This window comes from Otolemur garnettii, unplaced genomic scaffold (genome assembly GCF_000181295.1).
Source record: "Otolemur garnettii isolate 467f Iridium unplaced genomic scaffold, OtoGar3 scaffold00059, whole genome shotgun sequence".
Classification (NCBI taxonomy): domain Eukaryota; kingdom Metazoa; phylum Chordata; class Mammalia; order Primates; family Galagidae; genus Otolemur; species Otolemur garnettii.
In genome coordinates this window covers 1,298,969-1,319,756 of record NW_003852454.1, presented here as the reverse complement: position 1 = coordinate 1,319,756, position 20,788 = coordinate 1,298,969, and the positions used below count along the sequence as shown (strand labels likewise).

The window sequence follows — 20,788 nt, the reverse complement described above, 5'->3', positions numbered from 1 at the left end:
TTTACCCTCAATGAATCCCCAACAATAAAGAAAAAAAAAAAAAAGACCTAGTAAAGGTCACTACACAGGATTATGAAAGACAGCATTCACATATTTTGTTTGTCAAGCCTTCTTCTGTTTTAGAATATAGCTGCACAAATAATAATTATAAAACTGTGTTAATTATGTTACTGTGTTGAAGAGTATAATTTGTATGACAATAATAGTACAAAGGAGAGGGAAATTTGAAAGTAATTTGGAACAATTTGCTTTGAGAAGAATGAATATGACAATACAGACTGCCAAACTTTATGGTATACAGCTAAACTAGATTAGAGAAAATTTTCTAGCTGTAAATACCTATATCAATAAAAGAAAGAAAAAAAGAAAAGAAAAAAGATGTACCTCAAATTAATAGCTTAACCTTCTATATAAAAATGTAAAAATAAAGGAGGGGAGTGGAAGGGGGAGGATGGCTGGAGGAAGGGTGATTGGTTGGATCACGCCTATGGTTCATCTTACAAGAGTACGTGTGAATCTTTCTAAATGTAGAATATAAATGTCTTAACACAATAACTAAGAAAACAACATGAAGGCTATGTTAACCAAAATGATGAAAATATTTCAAATTGTATATAAAACAGCACATTGTACACCATGACGGTATTAATGTATACAGTGATGATTCAATTAAAAAATATATAAAAATAAGATGAGAAAAGTTAACAGAAGGAAGATGTCAAGAAATAGTAAAGATTAGAGTGGAAATAAATTAAATCTAGCCCAGAAAAACAAGAGAAAAAAAATCAATAAACCCAAGAGTTGGTTCCTTTAAAAAAAAATTAAAATTAACAAATCTTTGGCTACATTCATGAGAAAACAAATAAGAAATTTAAATGACTAAAATGAGGCTTGAAAAAGGTGCATAAGTACTGATCTTACATAAATAAAAATATAACAAGGGAATACTATGCAAGCTGTATGTCAACAAATTAGATTATTTATTTCTTTGTTCAAAAGAACAAAGTTAGAAAGCCACAAATTTTCAAAACAACATATATGTTAGAAGAAATCTGTATTTTACATAGGCCTAAAACATGTAAAAGGATTAAAGTAATAGTAAGAAAATTTTTCACACACACACAAAAAAGCCTAGGCCCAAATAGCTTCATTGCTGAGTTCAAACAATAACACCAATCCTTTGCAAAATCTTTCCCCCACCCAAAAAAGAAGGAAAAAATATCACTAGATAAGAAAACCACAGACTGATATCTCTTATGAATATAAATGCCAACACATAGAATTCAACAAGATACATAAAAAACTATATGCCATTGTGAAATGAAATTTATTCTGCAAGTGCAACTTTTGTTAACTGTCCAAAAATTATTGATTGTAAAACATCATATTGACTGAAAAAAATGTTAAAAAAGTAAATGCCTCAATAAATGCAGAAAATGCACTTATAAAATTTCAATACCCATTTATGATGAAAACACTAAATAAACTAGGAATAGAAGAGGATGTTCCTAATTTAATGAAGTGTACCTACTAAATGCACACACATACACTCTCTCTCTTTCAAACACACGCGCGCACACACACAGAGTTAATAGCCTATTTAACAGAGGGAGACTAAATGTCCCTAATATCAGGGATAAGACAGGAATATTTGCTCACATCATTTCTATTCAATATTGAGGATCTTGCCAGATCCAGTAGGCAAGAAAAAGAAGAAAATGCTTCTAGATTGGAAAGGAAAACTTAAAAGTACCTTTTAAACAGACTATGTGATTTTACATTTGGAAAATCCTAAATCACCAAATCATAGCCTAAACTACTACACAAGTTTAACTATGTGGCAGGATAAAAGATGAGTCTACACAAATTATTACGCTTCTCGGCAGTAGCCACAAAGAATCCAAAGATGAAATAAAGTAAGCAGTACGATTTGTAATAGCCACAAAACAATGAAATATATATGACTTTTTTAAGTATAAGATTAGTACACTGAAAACATAAAGTTTACAATTTTTTTAGAACATCTAAACAAAATGAGTGCCAGTGCATGCCCATGGATTAGAAAATTTAACATTGTCAAGATGGCAAAATTTTCCAAATGGATATACAGAGGTAAAGCAATCCCTATCAAAACCAAAGATAAGCTTCCTCCCCTTTGGCCAAAGTTTAGAAGTTGATCTTAAAATGTATATAGAAATTCAAGGGATCCAGAAATCCAATTTTGAAAAAAAGATGAACAAAGTGCAAGAACTTATAGGTCTCAATTTCAAATCTTACTGTGAATCTACAGTAATCATCACTGTGCTACTGGCATAAGAGTAAACATAAATCAGTAGAATAGAGAGGACAGAAATAAACTTATATATCTGAGGCCAAGTGACATTGGCGAGGGTGACAAAATCATTCAATAAAGACAATAATTTTTTTCAAAAAAATAGTTATATGAATAATTGTGTGCATATAAAAGAATGAATTTGTACCCTCTTCCTCACATCTTATTTAAAAATCAACTCAACATGAATCACAGAGCTAAATGTAACAATAAAAACTCCAATATTCCTAGACAAAAAGAAAACTATTAGTTTAAATTAAGAACAAACTCCTACATATAGCAAAGAAAAAATAAATTCAACATCATTAAAATTAAAATCTTGTACATCAAAACACACTATCCAGAAAGTGAAAGATTGGGAGGAAACTTTGGAAATAGTCTATTTGACAGGAAACTTTGATTTTTTAATATACAAAAGACAAGTCAACAGTAGAAGACAAACGGCTCAATTTAAAAAGTGGGCAAATAATTTGAACTCACATTTCTCTGAAGAATATATACAAATGGTCAGTAAGCACATGAACAGATCCTCAGTATCATTAGTTAAGAAAATATAAATCACAAATGATCCCTCCAATCCCCCTCCCTCCAATCCCCCATTCCCCCCTTCCCTCTTTCTCCCTCCTCCCAGTATTCTTAGGCTGTTATTAGGTTGTAGCTTACGTTGGAGGGATCACTTCTGAGGTTTATCTACCTCAGAATGTAAACGTTTTAAAATAATAACTAAGAAAATGACATGAAGGCTATGTTAACCAGTTTGATGGAAGTGTTTCGGATTGTGTGTGAAAACCCCACCTTGTACCCCAGAAGTGCATTAATGTACACAGTTACCATTCAATAAAAAAAAAAAAATCCATTAGAATAAAATCACATAAATTAAAAAAAAAAGAAAATATAAATCAGACCCGTGATAAGATATTGGGTAAAATAGATAAAATCAAATAGATAAGAACACACGTTGTAAAGGATGTCAAGAAATCAGGGCCTCCTTATACTGCTGGTAGGAAGATAAACATTTTGGAAGGTAATTTTTCAGTTCTCCAAAATGCTAACTATAAAGTTTCCCGTATTACCCACAGCCCCACTTCTCAAGAGTAGAAACATACCAAATGAAATGAAAATATATGTCTATACCAAATATTCACACAAATGGTCATAGAAGCATTCTTGATAACTGCTAAACAGTGAAAAAATCTTAGATGTTTATTAAGTGATAAATGATGTTCATACGATGAAATATTATTGAGCAGTAAGTAACAGGGAATGAAGTACTGATGCATGCTACACCATGAACAAGCCTACAGCGTGCTATGCTAGGGAAAAAGAGCTAGTCACAAAGTGCAGATTTCATTTACCTGAAATGTACAGAATAGGAACATCCAGAGAGTTAAAGAAAAACAGATTAATGGCTGCGGAGGGAGAGGTAAGGATAGAGAAGAACTGTTAATATCTGTGGGTTTGGGGGGATTGTTGAAAATACTCTACAATTAGATAGTGGTGTTGGCTGCACAATTCAAGGAAACTAAAGCCCACCAAACTGAATACTTCAAATGCGTGAAAAATATGATATGTGAACTATATCTCAATAAATCTTTTACATATACACACAAAGAAATATCTCTACATCTATCACTCTGGTCTATCTTTCTATTCTCTATTATAAGAAAAGAAGGAGAAAGAGAAAAAAGAAAAAAATGATGAGCAGTATAATTGAAGTCAGAATGAGTTACTAGAATTTCCATTCTCTAAATTCTTTCATAATTGTTAAAAGTAAGCTTTAAATTTAGGTCTTAGTTTCCTGTTACCCTCAACTAAACCTAGAAAAAATAACAATGATGAATCATCTTATACTTATGTAAATGTGAATTACTTAAGAGATGAGTAGATTTTCCTGAAACTAAGGTTTAAGAAACATTTCAATGAATATAAACAAACAGTGAATACATTTAAGGATGAAATAAAGTTTCTCCTTACATTTATATTGATTTCTAGAATATCCTACTAATTAACAATGTTTCCAAAATAATAACAATACCTTATGAGAAGCAAGTAATTGATTTCAGCCCTTAGATCTTTGATGAAAATATTATTCATTTTCAATAATCAGAGCACCACTTTAGTTGATAGTTATTTCATATCTCATGGGTTCACAATTTTAATGGGTAGGGAAAGTCTTAAAGGGGTGGGTTAGAAATTACTTTGGTAGCTTTAATTTAAATTTTATAAAAGTTTAAATTTTTTCCTTCTATGTTCTTCTACATACCACTCTGAATCAAATATTTTCAGAAATCATAATATCCACAGTATAAAATAAATCTAAATAATTTAAAAATATGCATTAAATAGGGCAGCACCTATGGCTCAGTGAGTAGGGTGCTGGCCCCATATACCGAGGGTGGCAGGTTCAAACCTGACCCCAGGCAAACTGCAACAAAAAAATAGCCAGGACTTGTGGCAGGCTCCTTTAGTCCCAGCTACTTGGGAGGCTGAGGTAAGAGAATGAAAACAGCATACTGTACCCCATGATTGTATTAATGTACATATTTATGCTATAAGAAATTAAAAAAAAGAGAGAGAGAGAATTGCCTAAGCCCAAAGGCTAGGGGTTGCTGTGAGCTGTGACGCAACAGCACTCTACCTAGGGCAACAGAGTGAAACTCTATCTCTGAAAAAAAAAGTGCATTAAATATCTATATTGTGGCTTGCCTATCATTAACTAGTCACAAGTTGGCTAAGGCTTGGTTGGCCTCTTCTTTTAAGAAATTCATAAACTAGTAAGAAATTTAAGGAAAGATGAAAATATAGAACTACTTAATCAAAAGATAATAGATCATCAAATAAGCAAAAGATAATCAAATTTGTCTTGGATAGTGTGGATTAATATTAACAAAGTTAAGATTATGTAAACAGAGTTAGACATATATGGATGCAAGTTTTATGATTAGGGTTAAGTATGTATGATAATGGATGAGGACTTGAGCCTCCACAAAGAAGATACTAAACTGGGGCTTCACAAGACAGCATGGCACAAACATCAAAGGACTTCAGGAAAAAGGCCTGCAAGGGCCTGGCTGAAGTCAGGGAAGGCTTCAGGAAAAAGGCCTGCAAGGGCCTAGCTAAAGCCAGAAAGGGCCCCAGGAAAAGGGTCCTTAAGGGCCTGGCTGGGGCCAGAAAAGGCTTGAGAAGCCATTTTAAGGTTAAATAGGACAGCACCTGTAGCTGACTCATTGAGCAAGAAAAACTAGTTTTTGTGGGTATGAGATAAGAGGATTCAGCTTTTTTCTCCCCGGCTCCTGATATGAATAGGGCATCAATTAATCTGCCCTGCAGGAACACAGTGGATTAAGTGAGTTGCATATCGCTCCGAAGTCCATGTTCCCTTTTCTTTTGTTTTCTGTAATCCTGTTATTGATTGATAAATCTTTTAAAAAAGTAATGTAATGAAGGTGCTAAAGGGTAATAGGGTGAGTAATGGAGAATTAGGGCATGAGGAAGCACAAAGATGACTTCCATTTGCTGATCAAGAGAAGTAATATAACCTAGTGCATCCAGAGTTTGGGGCCATCGCAGTCTCTCGCATAAATGACGTCTGCCCCTTGGGCCCACTCTGTAAATGCTACTCTATTTCTATTATCTTTATTTTCTTCATTCCCTCATCATGGCCAAGTATTGGGGACCCCCATGGGCTGTGGGGGGGCTGGCTCCCTGCATATAAGCTTATGTGTTTCTGTATTTCCACATCAATAAGAACTTCATTAATTGTGTCAATAGCTACTCATTTTTTTTTTTTTTTATTTTGCAGTTTTTGACCAGGGCTGGGTTTGAACCTGCCACCTGTGTCATATGGGGCTGGCACCCTACCCTTTTGAGCCACAGGCGCCGCCCTACTCAATTATTTTTTAATTAAGACCTTAATTATAATACTGGAATCAAGGAATTTGACATATTAAACATTATGTGATAGCTATTCTCCAGTTACTTATTACAAATAGCTCAATAGATATTTTTATCCAAACATAACTTTGGGTTTATGCAAACATAAAATTGGCTTTTACCAGGATTCTGCATCTCGGTGGTTAATGTCCCCATCCATCAAGTCATACAAGCAAAATCTGAGACATTACCCTTGATACTTACTTCTAACCACGGTCTCCAACCACTATCTGTGATGTTGTTTTGCTTTACTTCTTACTATTTTAAAATCTTTCATTTTTTCACTCTGCACGATTTTATTTCTTTTCTCTCTCTCTCTCTCTTTTTTTTTTTACTTTGTCATCATAGCTCACAGCAACCTCAAACTCTGAGGCTTGAGCAATCCTCTTGCCTTAGCCTCACAAGTAACTGGGATTACATGTACCCACAGCCTCATCTGGCTAGACTTTTTCCTATTTTTAGTAGAGGCAGGATCTTGCTCTTGCTCAAGATCCTGGTCTCAAATGCCTAAAATCAGGTGATCCACCTGAGTGCTAGGATAACAGGTGTGAAACATCATTCCTGTCTTATAATTTCATTTTCTTCTGATCTCAAGCCTAGGTCATCAAATAGTTTATTTGTCTTCTCCTGAGCCACTTTAATTTATTCTCTAATGTATCAGAGAGATCTTTGTTTCAAAAGTAAATCTGATCATTTTAGAAAACCCAGCCCCATGACTCAATGATCTGGCTTCTCCCTATTTCCCTGACCTCGTCCATCTCCTCCTTCCTTGTGCACCATTTAAGAATTTGTAATGCTTCAAGTCTCATCCTAGGCCCATAACTCTCAAGCTTTATTCCTGCCTAGGAAATATGCATTACTCATCCTCATCTCATTAGAGAAGCTTTCTGTGACTTCTTCAAAAGAAATTCTAATATATTAGAAATTCTAATATGGATATTAAGTGACAAAAATGAAAGTAATATTTTACTTGTATTTTTATATTTCTGTATGTCACTTTTACTTATATTATAGCTTATAAATGTTATTTGTCTATTTATTGTGGACCTCTGTAAGTGGACCACCTAAGAAACTGTAACAAACTGGTCAATATACTGACAGGGTCAACATAAGGAACTAGGCTTACTGTATTGATATGTATATGTGGTATATGTCTGGTCTACAAAAATTAAGTCAACCTATGGATGTAGTCAATGTAGGGAGGTAGTCAACTATGGAGGTTCTACTGTATTTAACTAGTACATCCTTGTCTTAATAGACTATGAGATGCTTGTGGCAGGGACTCTTATATTTTCTTACAATTTCAGTAAGGTACACAAAAATGTGTCAATGAAACCAGGTGTGGTGACTCATGCATGTAATCCTACCACTTTGGGAGGCTAAAGTGTGAGGTTGCTTGAGGACAGGAGTTCAAGACTAGCTTATGCAAGAGCACAGCCCTAGCCTACAAATAATAGAAAAATTAACCAGGCGTTGTGGCAGGCACCTGTAGTCCCAGCCACTTGGGAAGCTGAGCCAAGAGGATTTCTCAAGCCCAGGATTTTGAAGTTGCTGGACTGATGGCATTCTAGCCTGGGGCGACAGAGCGAAACTGTCTCCAAAAAAAAAAAAAAAATCCTCAGCTCAGTACATTGAGAGCCACAGTTTTTTTGTCCCTTGTTGGTCTGACAAACTTGCTTTGTTCACTAAGACTGCATTAGATGTACTGGGCAAGTCTCTTTATTTCTTCTTGTTCCTTTTTATTTAAAGTGAAGCCAGAGACCGGGTGAGTGCATTCCAGCTCCATAACGAACTGCCATTATCATTTAATGTTTGTCAAAAATTGAACTTTCTTGAAAGCTCATACATGTTTTACAGGCAAGCTAAAATACTGATTTGTTTGCATTATACTATTAGAATGTCTGCGTTTGATAGTGTAGATAGGCTGCAGAAGTTTTCCCGGCACACAATTATATACCATAAAGCTGAAGAATGAATTATTCTGAAAGCCCAAAAGGGAGAAATAAACATATTTCTATGTTATCAACTTTAAGACCTTAAAATTCCCTTCAAAGTATATTTTATTTGCTTAAATTCCACCACAAATTGGCTTTAAAACTGGGTATTTTATTATTTTTCAAAGTTCTATTTAATGTGTTATTAGTATTACTTTAATTGACAAGTGATAATTTAATAATATAATATATTAATGTAATATTAAATATGATTTAATAAATATTTATGTAGTACAGTGTGGTTTTTATACATATCCACATTCAACATAGAATGATTACATCAAGCTAATTAACATATCCATCACCTCACTTGCCCATCATTTTTTTGTGGTAAGACATTTGAAATTTACTCTCAGCAATTTTGAAACATACATCATTTTACTATCACCTATGCTCACCCTGTTGTGTAACAGATATCAAAAGTTCATTCCTCTAGTATAGGTGAACTTTTAAATTCTTTGACCAATATTTTTTTAAAAAATTCTAATTGGCTCTTCATGACTAGGAGATAGCTATTTATAAAATTATTCAGAAAGAATATGAAGGGCAGAAAAATGCATCAGATGTTCAAGGGCATGTAAATCTATCAGATCTTCAAGGGCATATGACTAGGGCCTTGAATTGCTCAAAATGGACTGATTGCCCCTGGATACAAATCAGAATGCTTTCAAGAAGACAAATTCCAAAACAGTTGTAAACAATTGTAATAAATCTAGCTGCCTGTTGGCTTCCAGCATCCAATCTGACAAACACCTCCAGCTCCAAAGAGAATAAATGAGAATCTTCAGAAAAGTAAATAGTAAAATTGTAATAATTTTATTACACATATCTAAGAGAACATATCAGGCAAGGCTGAACCAAACTCGGGTTCATATAGTTAAGCAAGGGACTTCCAATAAAGAAAAGGTGACATTTATGTCAGTAATGTCACCTATCCAGAGGGATATTTTAAGTTATATTATTTAGATAATTTTTATTTCTGCCAAGAATTACTTAAAACTATTCACAATGATTAAATATAGCTATGAAAGTGGATTTTTTTATTAACAAAGTATTGATAATAAAAATTATTATACCATCTAAGATACTTTGCCCTTGTGAATAAATTTGCTCATCAAATCTAGTCCCTAAATTGTTCACAATGGTAATATAGGATAAAACAGAATATGGAGTGAGCAAATTTAGCTCATTTCACCTGAAGGGAACTTTGTGAACACTTGCAAACATAAGGAGACAAGTGTATTTCTTTTCACATTTTAGATTAAATTTGTGCCTGAGTAGACATCCAGGCATGAGGATCAGAATTTTTCTTTCTAATTTTCCATCACTTCTCAGACTATGTCAAACTTCATTTTCACATCCATCTAACTTACAGAAAATTTTGAGCAAATTTTCTAGCTAAATATTTGTAGTAGATTCTATGCTTTCATTCCTCAGAGAATAAAGGAAGGAATGGTCCAATCTTTGCTGAAAAATGAATTATTCCTCCATTTGTTTTCCTGAATGCACATAGATAGTGTGAATAAAGTTCGATCCTTCTTTGATGGCAAAGAGTTGGACATTATCTAAATAAATATAATAATGATTTTCAAAAAGAATGATGTGGATATAAAAAGTGCCTGAATATTTTCCAGGCGAATAAAAATAAGATAAACATAAAGGAATCCAGCCATAGGGAGTCATAACTGCTATTGTGAAGGGAGAGTCATGCCCAGTCTAGAGACAATGACACATCCAGCTGTTCGTAAACACAGTGCACCAGTGGAAGCCGTTCGTACGATGACTGCGGGCCCCAGGGGCCACTTGTTTGTAACTTCAAAATTAAAGAGAAACAATTACTTTCTCACCAAAAGAGTGGGCAACAGCCAACAAGTGTTATTAACTTATCTGAATAAAAATGTCCCAGTTAGAAATATCCTCAGAAACTTATTTAAAATAAATATATAAATAAAACAAACGGGAGCCACTTTTAGCCAGTACCCAGAAATATACAAAGGCAAGTAAGCCAAAGCCAAATGGTTCCACTCATGCATGCTGGTCTTCTTTGCAGAGCTAGCCTTAAAAAGAAAAAATATATATATATACACACACACACACACACATATATATATATATATCTTACGCTAATGAAGCTGGAAGCCACAACTGAAGAGTTTTCTTAAAATTACTTATTTACTACTATTTCAGAAAAAAATTACTTGTAATCATATGAATTCTCTCATATTCCTTTTTAGAACAGGGTTAGTCAAACTTGATGTCACTGACATTTCTGGTTAGATAAGTTTTTGTTGTGGGGACCCATCCAGCGCTGTGCAGGATGCATGTCCCTGACCAGTAGATTCCCATAGCAAACTCTTCACTTTTTTAGTCATGAAAATCGAGAATGTCCCTAGAGTTGACAAAAGTCTTCTAGGAGCAAAGTCACCCCCAGTTGGGAAACGCTGGTCTAGAAAAAGAAGCAGGACTTTCAAGCACACAGCAATATTTGCACTTCCCATGGCTTCCCTAGTTAATCAATATTGCACAACTGATGTCAATCAATACTGGGCTACAGATGTATACGGCTAAAAATTCATCATTACTACAGCCTGCACATGAGGCCATATAGTCAATCAGAATTTTCTGATGACCTTTCTTTATCTCAAATTTGGTAAGTGTAACTTTAGGAGCTTTTACCCATCAATTCTTCATTTGTGCTGCTACGTTTGTTTGTTTGTTTGTTTTTTAATAGGGCAGCTATTTTCTCAAACAAAGATCAGTAAATAACGTTCCTGATTTCATAGTGGGAAAGATAGTTGGATCTATTCCTTCCAGGAACCAAGGCACAGCAAATAAAACAACAAACAGAACAAAACATTAGTATGATGGCATGCAAGCCAGCTAATACCATCTCTATGCATATTTGTTAATAAATATTCGCTGGTCCTTGTTAAACCTACTATTTTATAACGACCTAAATGGACATTTGAACCAAATATAATTAATAAACCAAATTATAATTAAATCAATCTCATAATATTATCATACTATATTAATTATATTATTATATTTAATAAACCAAATATAAATGGACAGTTGAATCAAAAAATATGTAGCTAACATATCCTTAGGAATTATTCTGCTGCCACATATGAATGTCCTCACTGTATTTTAGGCTATTAAAATATCATGCATTTACTGTCAGAGATTTAAGATTAGATTCTTATTTCTCAATTATGTTTCTGTGTTAGTGCATAAGACTTTTTTTGTGAAAAATCGTAACAATATCTAAAGACAAAGAGCTTGAACCCATATTTACAATATTTTCTAATTTCAAAAAAATTGATTTGATAAAACCATTTATGACTGCTGTTATATCAACAACAGAAAGAGTGCAGCCACTATATAGGAAACATTTTTCTCATCATTTCTCATTCTGAATGAGCTTTTGTCTGAAATAGTTCTGGCTTTAAGAGATAACATTTCCAAACACTTAGAAATGATTAAGAGCAGTTAGGGGCTAATTCACTTCTTCCCCATCCTCCTATTCAGAAGTTATATGCCCCCTAATATCCTCCTTCATTAGAAATCCACCTAGTTTAATCCAAAAGAATGCCTTAAGACAATTATTTCATTAAATTTTTTTTTTCATTTTTGGCAGCCATGCCCAATAATCTTTTTACTTATAGGGTCTGTTAACCAAGATTACATAGTGAAAAGTACACAGTAATCACATTTAATATGGTTTAAGCTGAAAAATAGCAGTATGATGTTAAACTATTCTAATTTTTAAAATTGGCAGCATATAATGTATCTTATTAAGCACACTTTAATCAAAAATACATTTATTTTTATCAACTGACTTAGCACACTTTTATTACAAAACTTCTATACTTATCTGATGCAATAAATTATTATTATAATTAAAATATTGATAATTACTGAAAGAAAAGCCTGCATTATGAATGGAATTCTTATGCCCTAATAACAGATTTTTGGAAAAATAGAATGCTGGGAGAGCATGTAAATTCAGCTTTTAAGAGAATGTAAACTTTAAAAACACAACCTTTTTTTTTTTTTTTTTGGAAAGAGCCTTAAGCTGTCACCCTGGGTAGAGTGCTGTGGCATCACGGCTCACAGCAACCTCCAACTCCTGGGATTAAGTGATTCTCCTGCCTCGGCCTCCCAGGTAGGTGGGATTACAGGCGCCCACCACAACACTGGGCTATTTTGGGGTTGCAGTCCCCATTGTTGTTTGGTGGGCTGGGGCTGGAATCAAACCCACCCGCTCAGGTCTATGTGGCTGGCACCTTAGCTGCTTGAGCCACAGGCACGGAGCCAAAAACACAATTGTTTTAATGCTATCTTGGGGCTGGGAGAAATGATTATACAAGTTCCTCTGAAATCTTCTGAAATCACAATAATTCTTGATTTTGTTCTCGGTTTTGGGTTACTGGATGTAAATATTTGCTACCCTCCCCTGCCTTAACAATGCTCACCATCAAATGCAGACATTTCTAGGATTTGTGAATTGCTTAATTATCTGTGTTGTGACCATACATGTGTTTAGAGAGTCTATGACTTAGAAGATCAGTAAATTAGAATATTTTCTACATATGACTCAGAGGTAAATAAAAGTCATGGCCAAAACAGAGGAGAATAAAAATAGACCTTAAAGAGATCTAAAAGATTTAACACAAAAGCATAAAGACAAAATGACATTAATTGGCACGTGGAGAAAACCACAATGAGACCAGTTGGCAGGGGGTGTGCAGTATCAACAAAAGAAGCAGGATAAAGAAATAATAATCCAAAGTTTTATTTGTTTTTTCTTTCTTTTTTGATGTATTATAGGGGCTAAAAAGGTAATGAATAAATACTGGGGAAAAAAATCCCTATAAATAGTAATCAGGGGGAAAAAATCTCACTAATTTGTTCAAGGGAGTAAGGACCAGTCACATCACAGAATATTCATCACTGAGTTTCTGCACTTAAGCAGAATGCTTGGCTCCTGGAGTTCTGTAATCTCCATTTTAAAACGTGAAGGAGGAGGATGGGTGAAGGGAGGATAATTAGTGGGACCACACCTACGGTGCATTTTACAAGGGTACATGTTAAATCTACTAAGTGTAAAATATTAATGTCTTAACACAATAACTAGGAAAATGCGGTAAAGGCTAGGTTAACCAGTTTGATGAAAGTATTTCAAATTTTATATAAAACCAGCACATTGTGCCCCATAATGTACACAGCTATGATTTAATAAAAAAATACATTTAATTTTCTTCCATTAAGCTAATTTTATAGAAAATCAATTCCCGTCGACTTTAGTCAGGACATCTTTCGGATACCCTTTCCTCACTCTGGGTCCAGCTTTCTGCCTCCTATCCTATCTTTCTACTAAGGGCTTCCTTTCTACTGATGAAAATACCTTTGGTGATTACCTAACGTCTCCTTCAGCATCCCCAAGGATCCTTCAATGAGGAAATGATAGATATTGCTCTAGATTATTTACTAAAACTTTTCATGAGGTTTAGTATTTCACTAAAGGAAATCTATATCCTTAGAAAGGGAACAATCTAAGCCAGGTAGGTGGCTCATGGCTATAATCGTAGCACTCTGGGAGGCTGAGGTGGGAGGACTGCTTGAGCAATCCAAGCACTCTTGAGTCCAAGATCAGTCTGAGCAACAGCAAGACTAGAAATAGAATAGTAGCCAGGTGTTGTGGTGGGAGCCTGTAGTCCCAGCTATTCAGGAGGTTGAGGTAGGAAGATCACCTGAACAGAGGTTTCAGGGAACTAGGCTGACACCATGGCAGTAAGCCTGGGGCAACCACAAAGTTAGACTCTGTGTCCAGAAAAAAAACTAACAAAAAATAAAACAAGAGAATAATGTACCTTATATATTCTTGACATCCCCCACACAAGAACTAAAAAGATCTGCATAGAGAGTAACTGTTCTTCAAATACGTGTGAATTAACTGAGTAGTTGAAAAACAAAAATGTCATTATACTCTACTAATTAATAACCAAATTATATAGTAGATATATACATATTTAATCACTTAATGAGTTTAGTGATCTTTTTTTCTAAATATATATAAACAACAAAAAGTTCATGGTCATCTTTTCCACTGGGACATGCTGTTAAAAAAAATAAAAGATTAAAGGTCTATTCCAAATCTACACGTAGAAATATGTTGTTTTTTTTGGTTTTTGTTTGTTTTTTGCAGTTTTTGGCTGGGGCTGGGTTTGAACCCGCCACCTCCAGCATATGGGGCCAGCACTCTACTCCTTTTAGCCACAGGTGCCACCCTAGAAATAAGTTTTTAAAGTAGCCAGTAATGTTCCTTATTGTTTTATTTTGTGGAAAATGTCTTCAGAGGCCCTATATGTTTTGTCTATATTATATGAACTCATCTAATAGAAAATATGCTGAAACTTTAATTATGTGCCATTATGAGTAAATAATTATGCACTATTTTTCCTTGGTGTTGGGCAGCTAGATTTTGAACATTTCCAATAGTTAATTCACTATTATTAACTCAGTAAGTAATTGTAGCTGTTTCCTACCTTTAAGAACACTGGATTTAGCCAAAAAACAAAGATTTTATTCTTCTGTAAGACCAATATAAATATATTCAGCCATTTTTTAAAAAAAAAAAGGTTGATACTGACAGAATCCTAAATCTAAAAGGAAAACACATCAACCCCACCAGAAGGCTCATTTTACAAAGCCTTCTCTTCCCCTGGTCCATAAAACAACAGATTAGAAAGAAGTCAGGAAGAATAAATTAAAAGGGGGGGTTTAAAGTTAAAGTTAATGATAATTTCAACTAGGCTACCTACTCTTTTTTAATTCTTGGCATTTGTATGGCTAATCTACATAGAAAATATTGGAAAAGTATTCATTCTAAGCAACTAACATCAGGGAAATATTCCTCCACTTATTAAGAAGAGTAAATGGGAAGAAAATGATTCAGTTGCTCATTGGGAAATTTTTCTATCAATAGATCTGATTCCAGTGATATTGTAGCCCCAACTTTTCACCTGAAATACTTAGCGAATGCTGGAGATGAAGAATAGAAAGTTATGTGCATCTGTGAACAGTCTAAACAGTTCCGAAATGCATAAAGTCATTAGTTATTCATTACTTACAAAAGTTGTGTTTTCCAATAATAATGTGGTGGCATTTGTTTCTATATTCAGTTTAACGACATGTCCATTCTCGCTTTTATACACCACATCTGTATCTGCAACAACAAAGACATTAACCATTGACAAACACATTGACTAGGTAACATAATTACTGTAGCAGAGAAAATGTGCATAATAAGCAGACACATCAGAACAGTCACTGTTAGCCTTCAATAACCTGAGCAGATTTCTGTCTGCCTCACATTAATTCTCCTGAAAGATCAGGAAGCCCTCCTAACACATGGTCTGTTGTGCAACGAACACTGGGTCAGTGAGAGGGCCACTCAGATTCATGGTTTAACAAATGGAAATTAATTAAAATGTGGGCAATCTGCTGCACATTCTGAGGTGGGAAAGGAAAAACAAAGAAAGATGTCTTCAGTCTGCAAAGTAAGCTACTACCCATGAGTGATCTAGTTTTTTCACTTGCAAGAAGGGCTGCCAGTTGGCCTTAACTAGGCAGAGTTCTAAGAATCCTGGTGCTGAGCCATCTACATGAGGGTTATTCATCTATCAAGTCCTTTGGCCACCACTTCATTCCTCTTCAGCTTCTTGAACTTTTTTTTGGGGGGGAGGGAGTTGAGAATTTTGTCTCCATCATTTTATTTGGCCTGAGTGATCACAGATCAAAATCTTTGAGGTTGTGACTATATCATCGAATCCACTTTGTCAACTTTAGAATGATGTCTTCCTTCATTGTAAATAGTTGCTTTCTTCTGGATGGTTGATTTTACATATTTCTTTAGTTAAATTTAGCCACATTTGTTGGAATATTATATCATCTTAAGAATACCTCTGGCCAAAGATATTAACTGGTGGGGAACTGACAGAGAATATATGAGGATACCAAGGAGATAAAAAGGTGTGTGTGTATGTGTGTTTGGGTAAAAGGGAAGTAGTTTTCAATACTTTCGTTTTCTTTTTGTCAGTGAAAATCTCCTTTCCAGTTTTCCCAAATTCTAGGCTTTTCCATGGCATTGCATACACATCCCTAATCCCCTGCCTATTCCTTTGAGAAAGGCAATATATAAAAGGGCATTAGATCCACTATTTACATTGAATGAATTTATATAATTTGAAATCTATGGCTCAGTGCCTGTGGCTCAAGTGGGTAAGGCGCCAGCCACATATACCTAAGGTGCCGGGTTCGAATCTAGCCTGGGCCCGCCAAACAACAATAATGGCTGCAACCAAAAAATAGCCAGGCGTTGTGGTGAGCGCCTGTGGTCCCAGCTACTTGGAAGGCTGAGGCAGGAGTCGCTTGAGCCCAGGAGTTGGAGGTTGCTGTGAGCAGTGAAGCCATGGCACTCTACCCAGGGTGACAGCTTGAGGCTCTGTCTCAAAAAAAGAAATCTATCAGAACTTGAATGTCTTCACCTGTAAACTTAGGAAACAGACGCTGGATGGTGGGTCATGAAGATTAACTTCAGTAACACATGTGACACTCTCAAATCCTTTTGGTAGAGCAAAAGTTTCTAACCCTTTCTCTGATTATTTCAATATTATTATTAGTTACACCTGGAATTTATATGATGAGAAGAAACCTGTACTAACCCAAATGAAGTGTCTTTTAGTGTTTCAAAAAGGTTGAGTTGAGGAGTGGTGCCTGTGGTTTAAAGGAGTAGGACACCTGCCCCATATACCAGAGGTGGTGAGTTCAAACCCAGCCCCCTCCAAAAACTGCAAAAAAAAAAAAAAGGGGGGGGTTGAGTTGAGTAGAACCCTCCTATTGTTAGAGTAGGAGGCTGAAGATAGGGTTGAGCACCGAGGCAAGGGCTTGCTGATTGGTGTAGGCATTAAATAATCTTAAACAAAAGGGGCTGATAACTGCAGGCAAGAACCAGCTTAAACCAGCTTGTGAGCTATCTCTGTCACCTTACATGAACTCTGGATAATTATAATATTATTTACATAGTCATTTTAAAATCCATCCACCCTTGAAATCACCGTGACAGTTTCTAGGCAACCATATAAAATATGAAAATGGGAGGTAACTTAATTCTAGGAATTACTACTCAAATTCTTAATAAAAGCCAACCTTTTTGCCTTGAATATTCCTCCCCTCAATTAGGAAACTGCAAAAGACCTAAAAGGACCTCCTCTCAGTGGCTCTCCCAGCAGACAGTAGCTACTGTCTAATGAGCTTGCCAGCTCTCTTTCCTGAGAGTTTCTTTTCGTTTTCAATAAATGCTGTCACTCGGATTGCATTCTGAAACTCTTTTCCCAGTGATCCCCAAGAACCTGGAAACACCTTCACTCAGAGGCTGGTAATACTATTACAGTCAAGAATGGCACATAAGTTCAAGAGTTTTTCTGGACCTTAATCATATGGGGGCAGTGCTATGTTGGAACTGTGGCCTGGGAGACAGAAAAAGACGGACAGCCTTTTAAGAAAGGAGAGTGAGATAAAGAAGGGGTTTCCCAGTTACCGCCTGAGGCTGACTGTACGGACTAAATGGTAGTCCTGTATGACCTTTAATGCAAGATTTTGTTATTACCTTCCAAACTTCTGTTATCAGCTATAAATAAATTGTGTTCTTTTTATCATTAACTTTACCTGTTGTCCTTTCTAATGAAGCAGAACAAATAAGTTTAGGTAAGTAAGAAATATTTATTTTGATTTTTTCCAATCCTTTCTTCTCTTTCCTTTCCATCATGCATGTATGATTATGTCTCAACAGCAAACTCACCGCCTGCAGTGCTCGTGTGGTCTTGCCAGATCATTTGATCCCCTGTCTTTTCTTCTCAATTAATACTTGTTCAGATCAAAAGTCTAGCCCCGACCTTGAGTTCTAATCCCTCTTCTCTCTCTGAAATCTTTTTGATATTCTCAACTTTGAGCCATTTCTTCATTTTGATGAGCATATCATTATATGTAGATTAGCAAGAAGAGCCAAACAGCAAGCCCTGACAAAATAATCCTTATAATATTTTCTCAACAAATTAACAGATAATGAATTTTCTGTTTCCATTGAACCATAGAGATAAATATGGCAAAATGGGCTCAATAAGTCGTTCTTCTCCCCAGAGGAAGGCATGCGACAGAGCCCCAAATAAGGAAGAGGTGTGTGGTTTTAGAGTGAAAAAATAGCTCAGAGAGCAATTTTGCTATGAATGGTGGTTTAAGTCAAGGGAAGAAGAAAGACTCGCTCACAGTGCCACAGTTTCTCAAAGTAAGTGGAAATCCAATCCTGGTGAGTGACGGGCTGTTACTGGGCATGAAGGAAATTTGGTCCTTCGAACCAAAGTCGAAGAAAGTGGAGCTTGTTTGGAAAGATAAAGACGACACTTCAAATTAAATTTTTAAAGTAAAATTTATTGGACAATTATTTGGACTTAAGAAAAATCTGCAGAGTCGAGATTTGTAAACACCTTTAGATCTGCACTCTGGCAAACTGTGCTGTTTGTTTGATCTTCATTGTTGTATTGGCAGAAAGAACAACCCTTTTTCTAATTCAAGCATAATTCTCTTGCATAGTGTTTAATGAGGATTTTTGCATGCATTATTTTAAAAGCTTCCAATATCTGCCCTTTATGAATTCCTTTGGATATTTTTTCTTGTTCTTTTAGAATTTTCTCCTCTGGGTCTCATATTTATTCTGCTTTGCTGTTTGTATTATAATCACTAGTGGAATCTCCCGGTTTTGAAACTCCTGTTGCAAAATAAATAATAATCTGGAATTACATTTCTAAACTGTCTACCTTATATTTTATTTAATATTAGGTAATAAAATATAAGTGATTCAGATCAATGAGTAAAGTACATTAACATAGGAAGATTAAAGTGGGTTTACTTGAAACATTCTTAAAATACAGCATTATGAATATCTATCTAGTACTTTGACTCAATAATCTTTTCTTCTTTTCAGCTCATTGACAGTTAAGAGCCAATTATCCTGAACGCATAGTCAACTCAGTCAGTTTTTTAAAATGAAAATATATGGCAGGATAGAATCACCGAGTGATCTATCTATCGTAAGATCCAAGGATGTATTTTCAGTCTGCAGTACCCTAAGTAATCATTACTGTCATTTCTGTCCAATCCTTTTTCCATCGTTTGGTTAACAAAAAGGAAAACGTCGTACATCCTAGTCTAAGATAGTTCAGGTAAGTGCACCCTTAAGTTTTACGCTGCTTCCACAGAACGCACACAGTAAGCATTTCACATTGCAGTTTTGTTCTCAATGGGGATTGAAATTTACAACTGAGACTTCTGCGACCACTTTCACCATCAGGACCAGGAACGAAGTCACATTCAGAAGATTTCACCATTTGTTCTAGAAATTTTTGTCCATGACTTTAAGGCTATACATAAATCAGCACAAAATATTCATTTTCTTTTCAGGAATTTGCTGGAAATTAGTTTATTCGAACTGTAAAGTTCTAAAGCTGGGCAAATTGCTCAGTGATCATACAACTATTATACAACTCCTTAGAGATTCTTGTCTGTATGTGTTCACCAATCCTAAACTATTACATTATGAAATATGCCCACTCAAACCAGATCCTCTCATTGAAGAAACTGTCTTGACTACTCAAATTCAAATCCACAACTCGATTCATATCATCACATAACCTCTCCTTCTAAGACTCTTTCAAAATGTTGTCTTCTGGTTATTCTGAGGGTCTTCTCCGAAGATGGAAGGAAGTTGACAAAGTTCATCTTCCATGTATGTAAAGTCACCTTATTGTTTTTTTCGTTAGTGTTAATATTGACAATGTCAGAATGCATTTAATTCACATGATAATTTGCTTTTAATGTTTTAAAATTAAATCCACCTTTATATCTCTATCATCTCTCTATATACAGAAAGAGTTTCAAAAAGTGGGGAAAAATCTTGGTGATCTAGTTCTCTGAAGCATTTTAATTCAAACACAATCTTAATTTAAAATAATTTATTTTTGATATATCTAAAATAAAAATTATAGGACATTCCGTATTTTTAAAGGAAACCACATTCAATCCATAAACGGAGCAATTACAAATTAAAACTGTGACCCAGGAATTGTATCTCACACCTGTAATCCCAGCACTCTGGGACACTGAGGCAGGAGAATTGCTTGAGTTCAGGAGTTCAAAACTAGACTGCGCTCAAGCAAGATTCCGTCTCTACTACAATAGAAAAATTAGCTGGGCACTGAAACAGGTTCCTATAGTCCCAGCTACGTGGAAGACTAAGGCAGCAGGATTGTTGGAACCCAGGAGTTTGAGGTTGCTGCTGTATATTGGCCCATGGCACTCTAGCCTGGGCAACAGAGTAAGACTCTGTCTCAAAAAAAAAAAAAAAAAAAAAAAATTTGATTGAAAGAGAAAAGAAAAAGGGCGGCACTTGTGGCTCAGTGAGTAGGGCACC

At 35.1% G+C, this 20,788-nt stretch overlaps 1 protein-coding gene across 7 annotated transcripts in view; it reads right to left on the bottom strand.

Annotated features, from left to right (window-relative positions):
- The window catches only part of DPP10 (dipeptidyl peptidase like 10), a 1,381,219-nt gene that overhangs the window by 349,095 nt on the left and 1,011,336 nt on the right, over positions 1–20,788 (bottom strand). For all 7 annotated transcript variants that reach the window (XM_003792626.2, XM_023514792.1, XM_023514795.1 and 4 more), the window contains one exon: positions 15,396–15,490. In XM_003792626.2, coding sequence (XP_003792674.1) covers positions 15,396–15,490 — 95 coding nt within the window. The remainder of the gene's footprint in view (positions 1–15,395; positions 15,491–20,788) is intronic.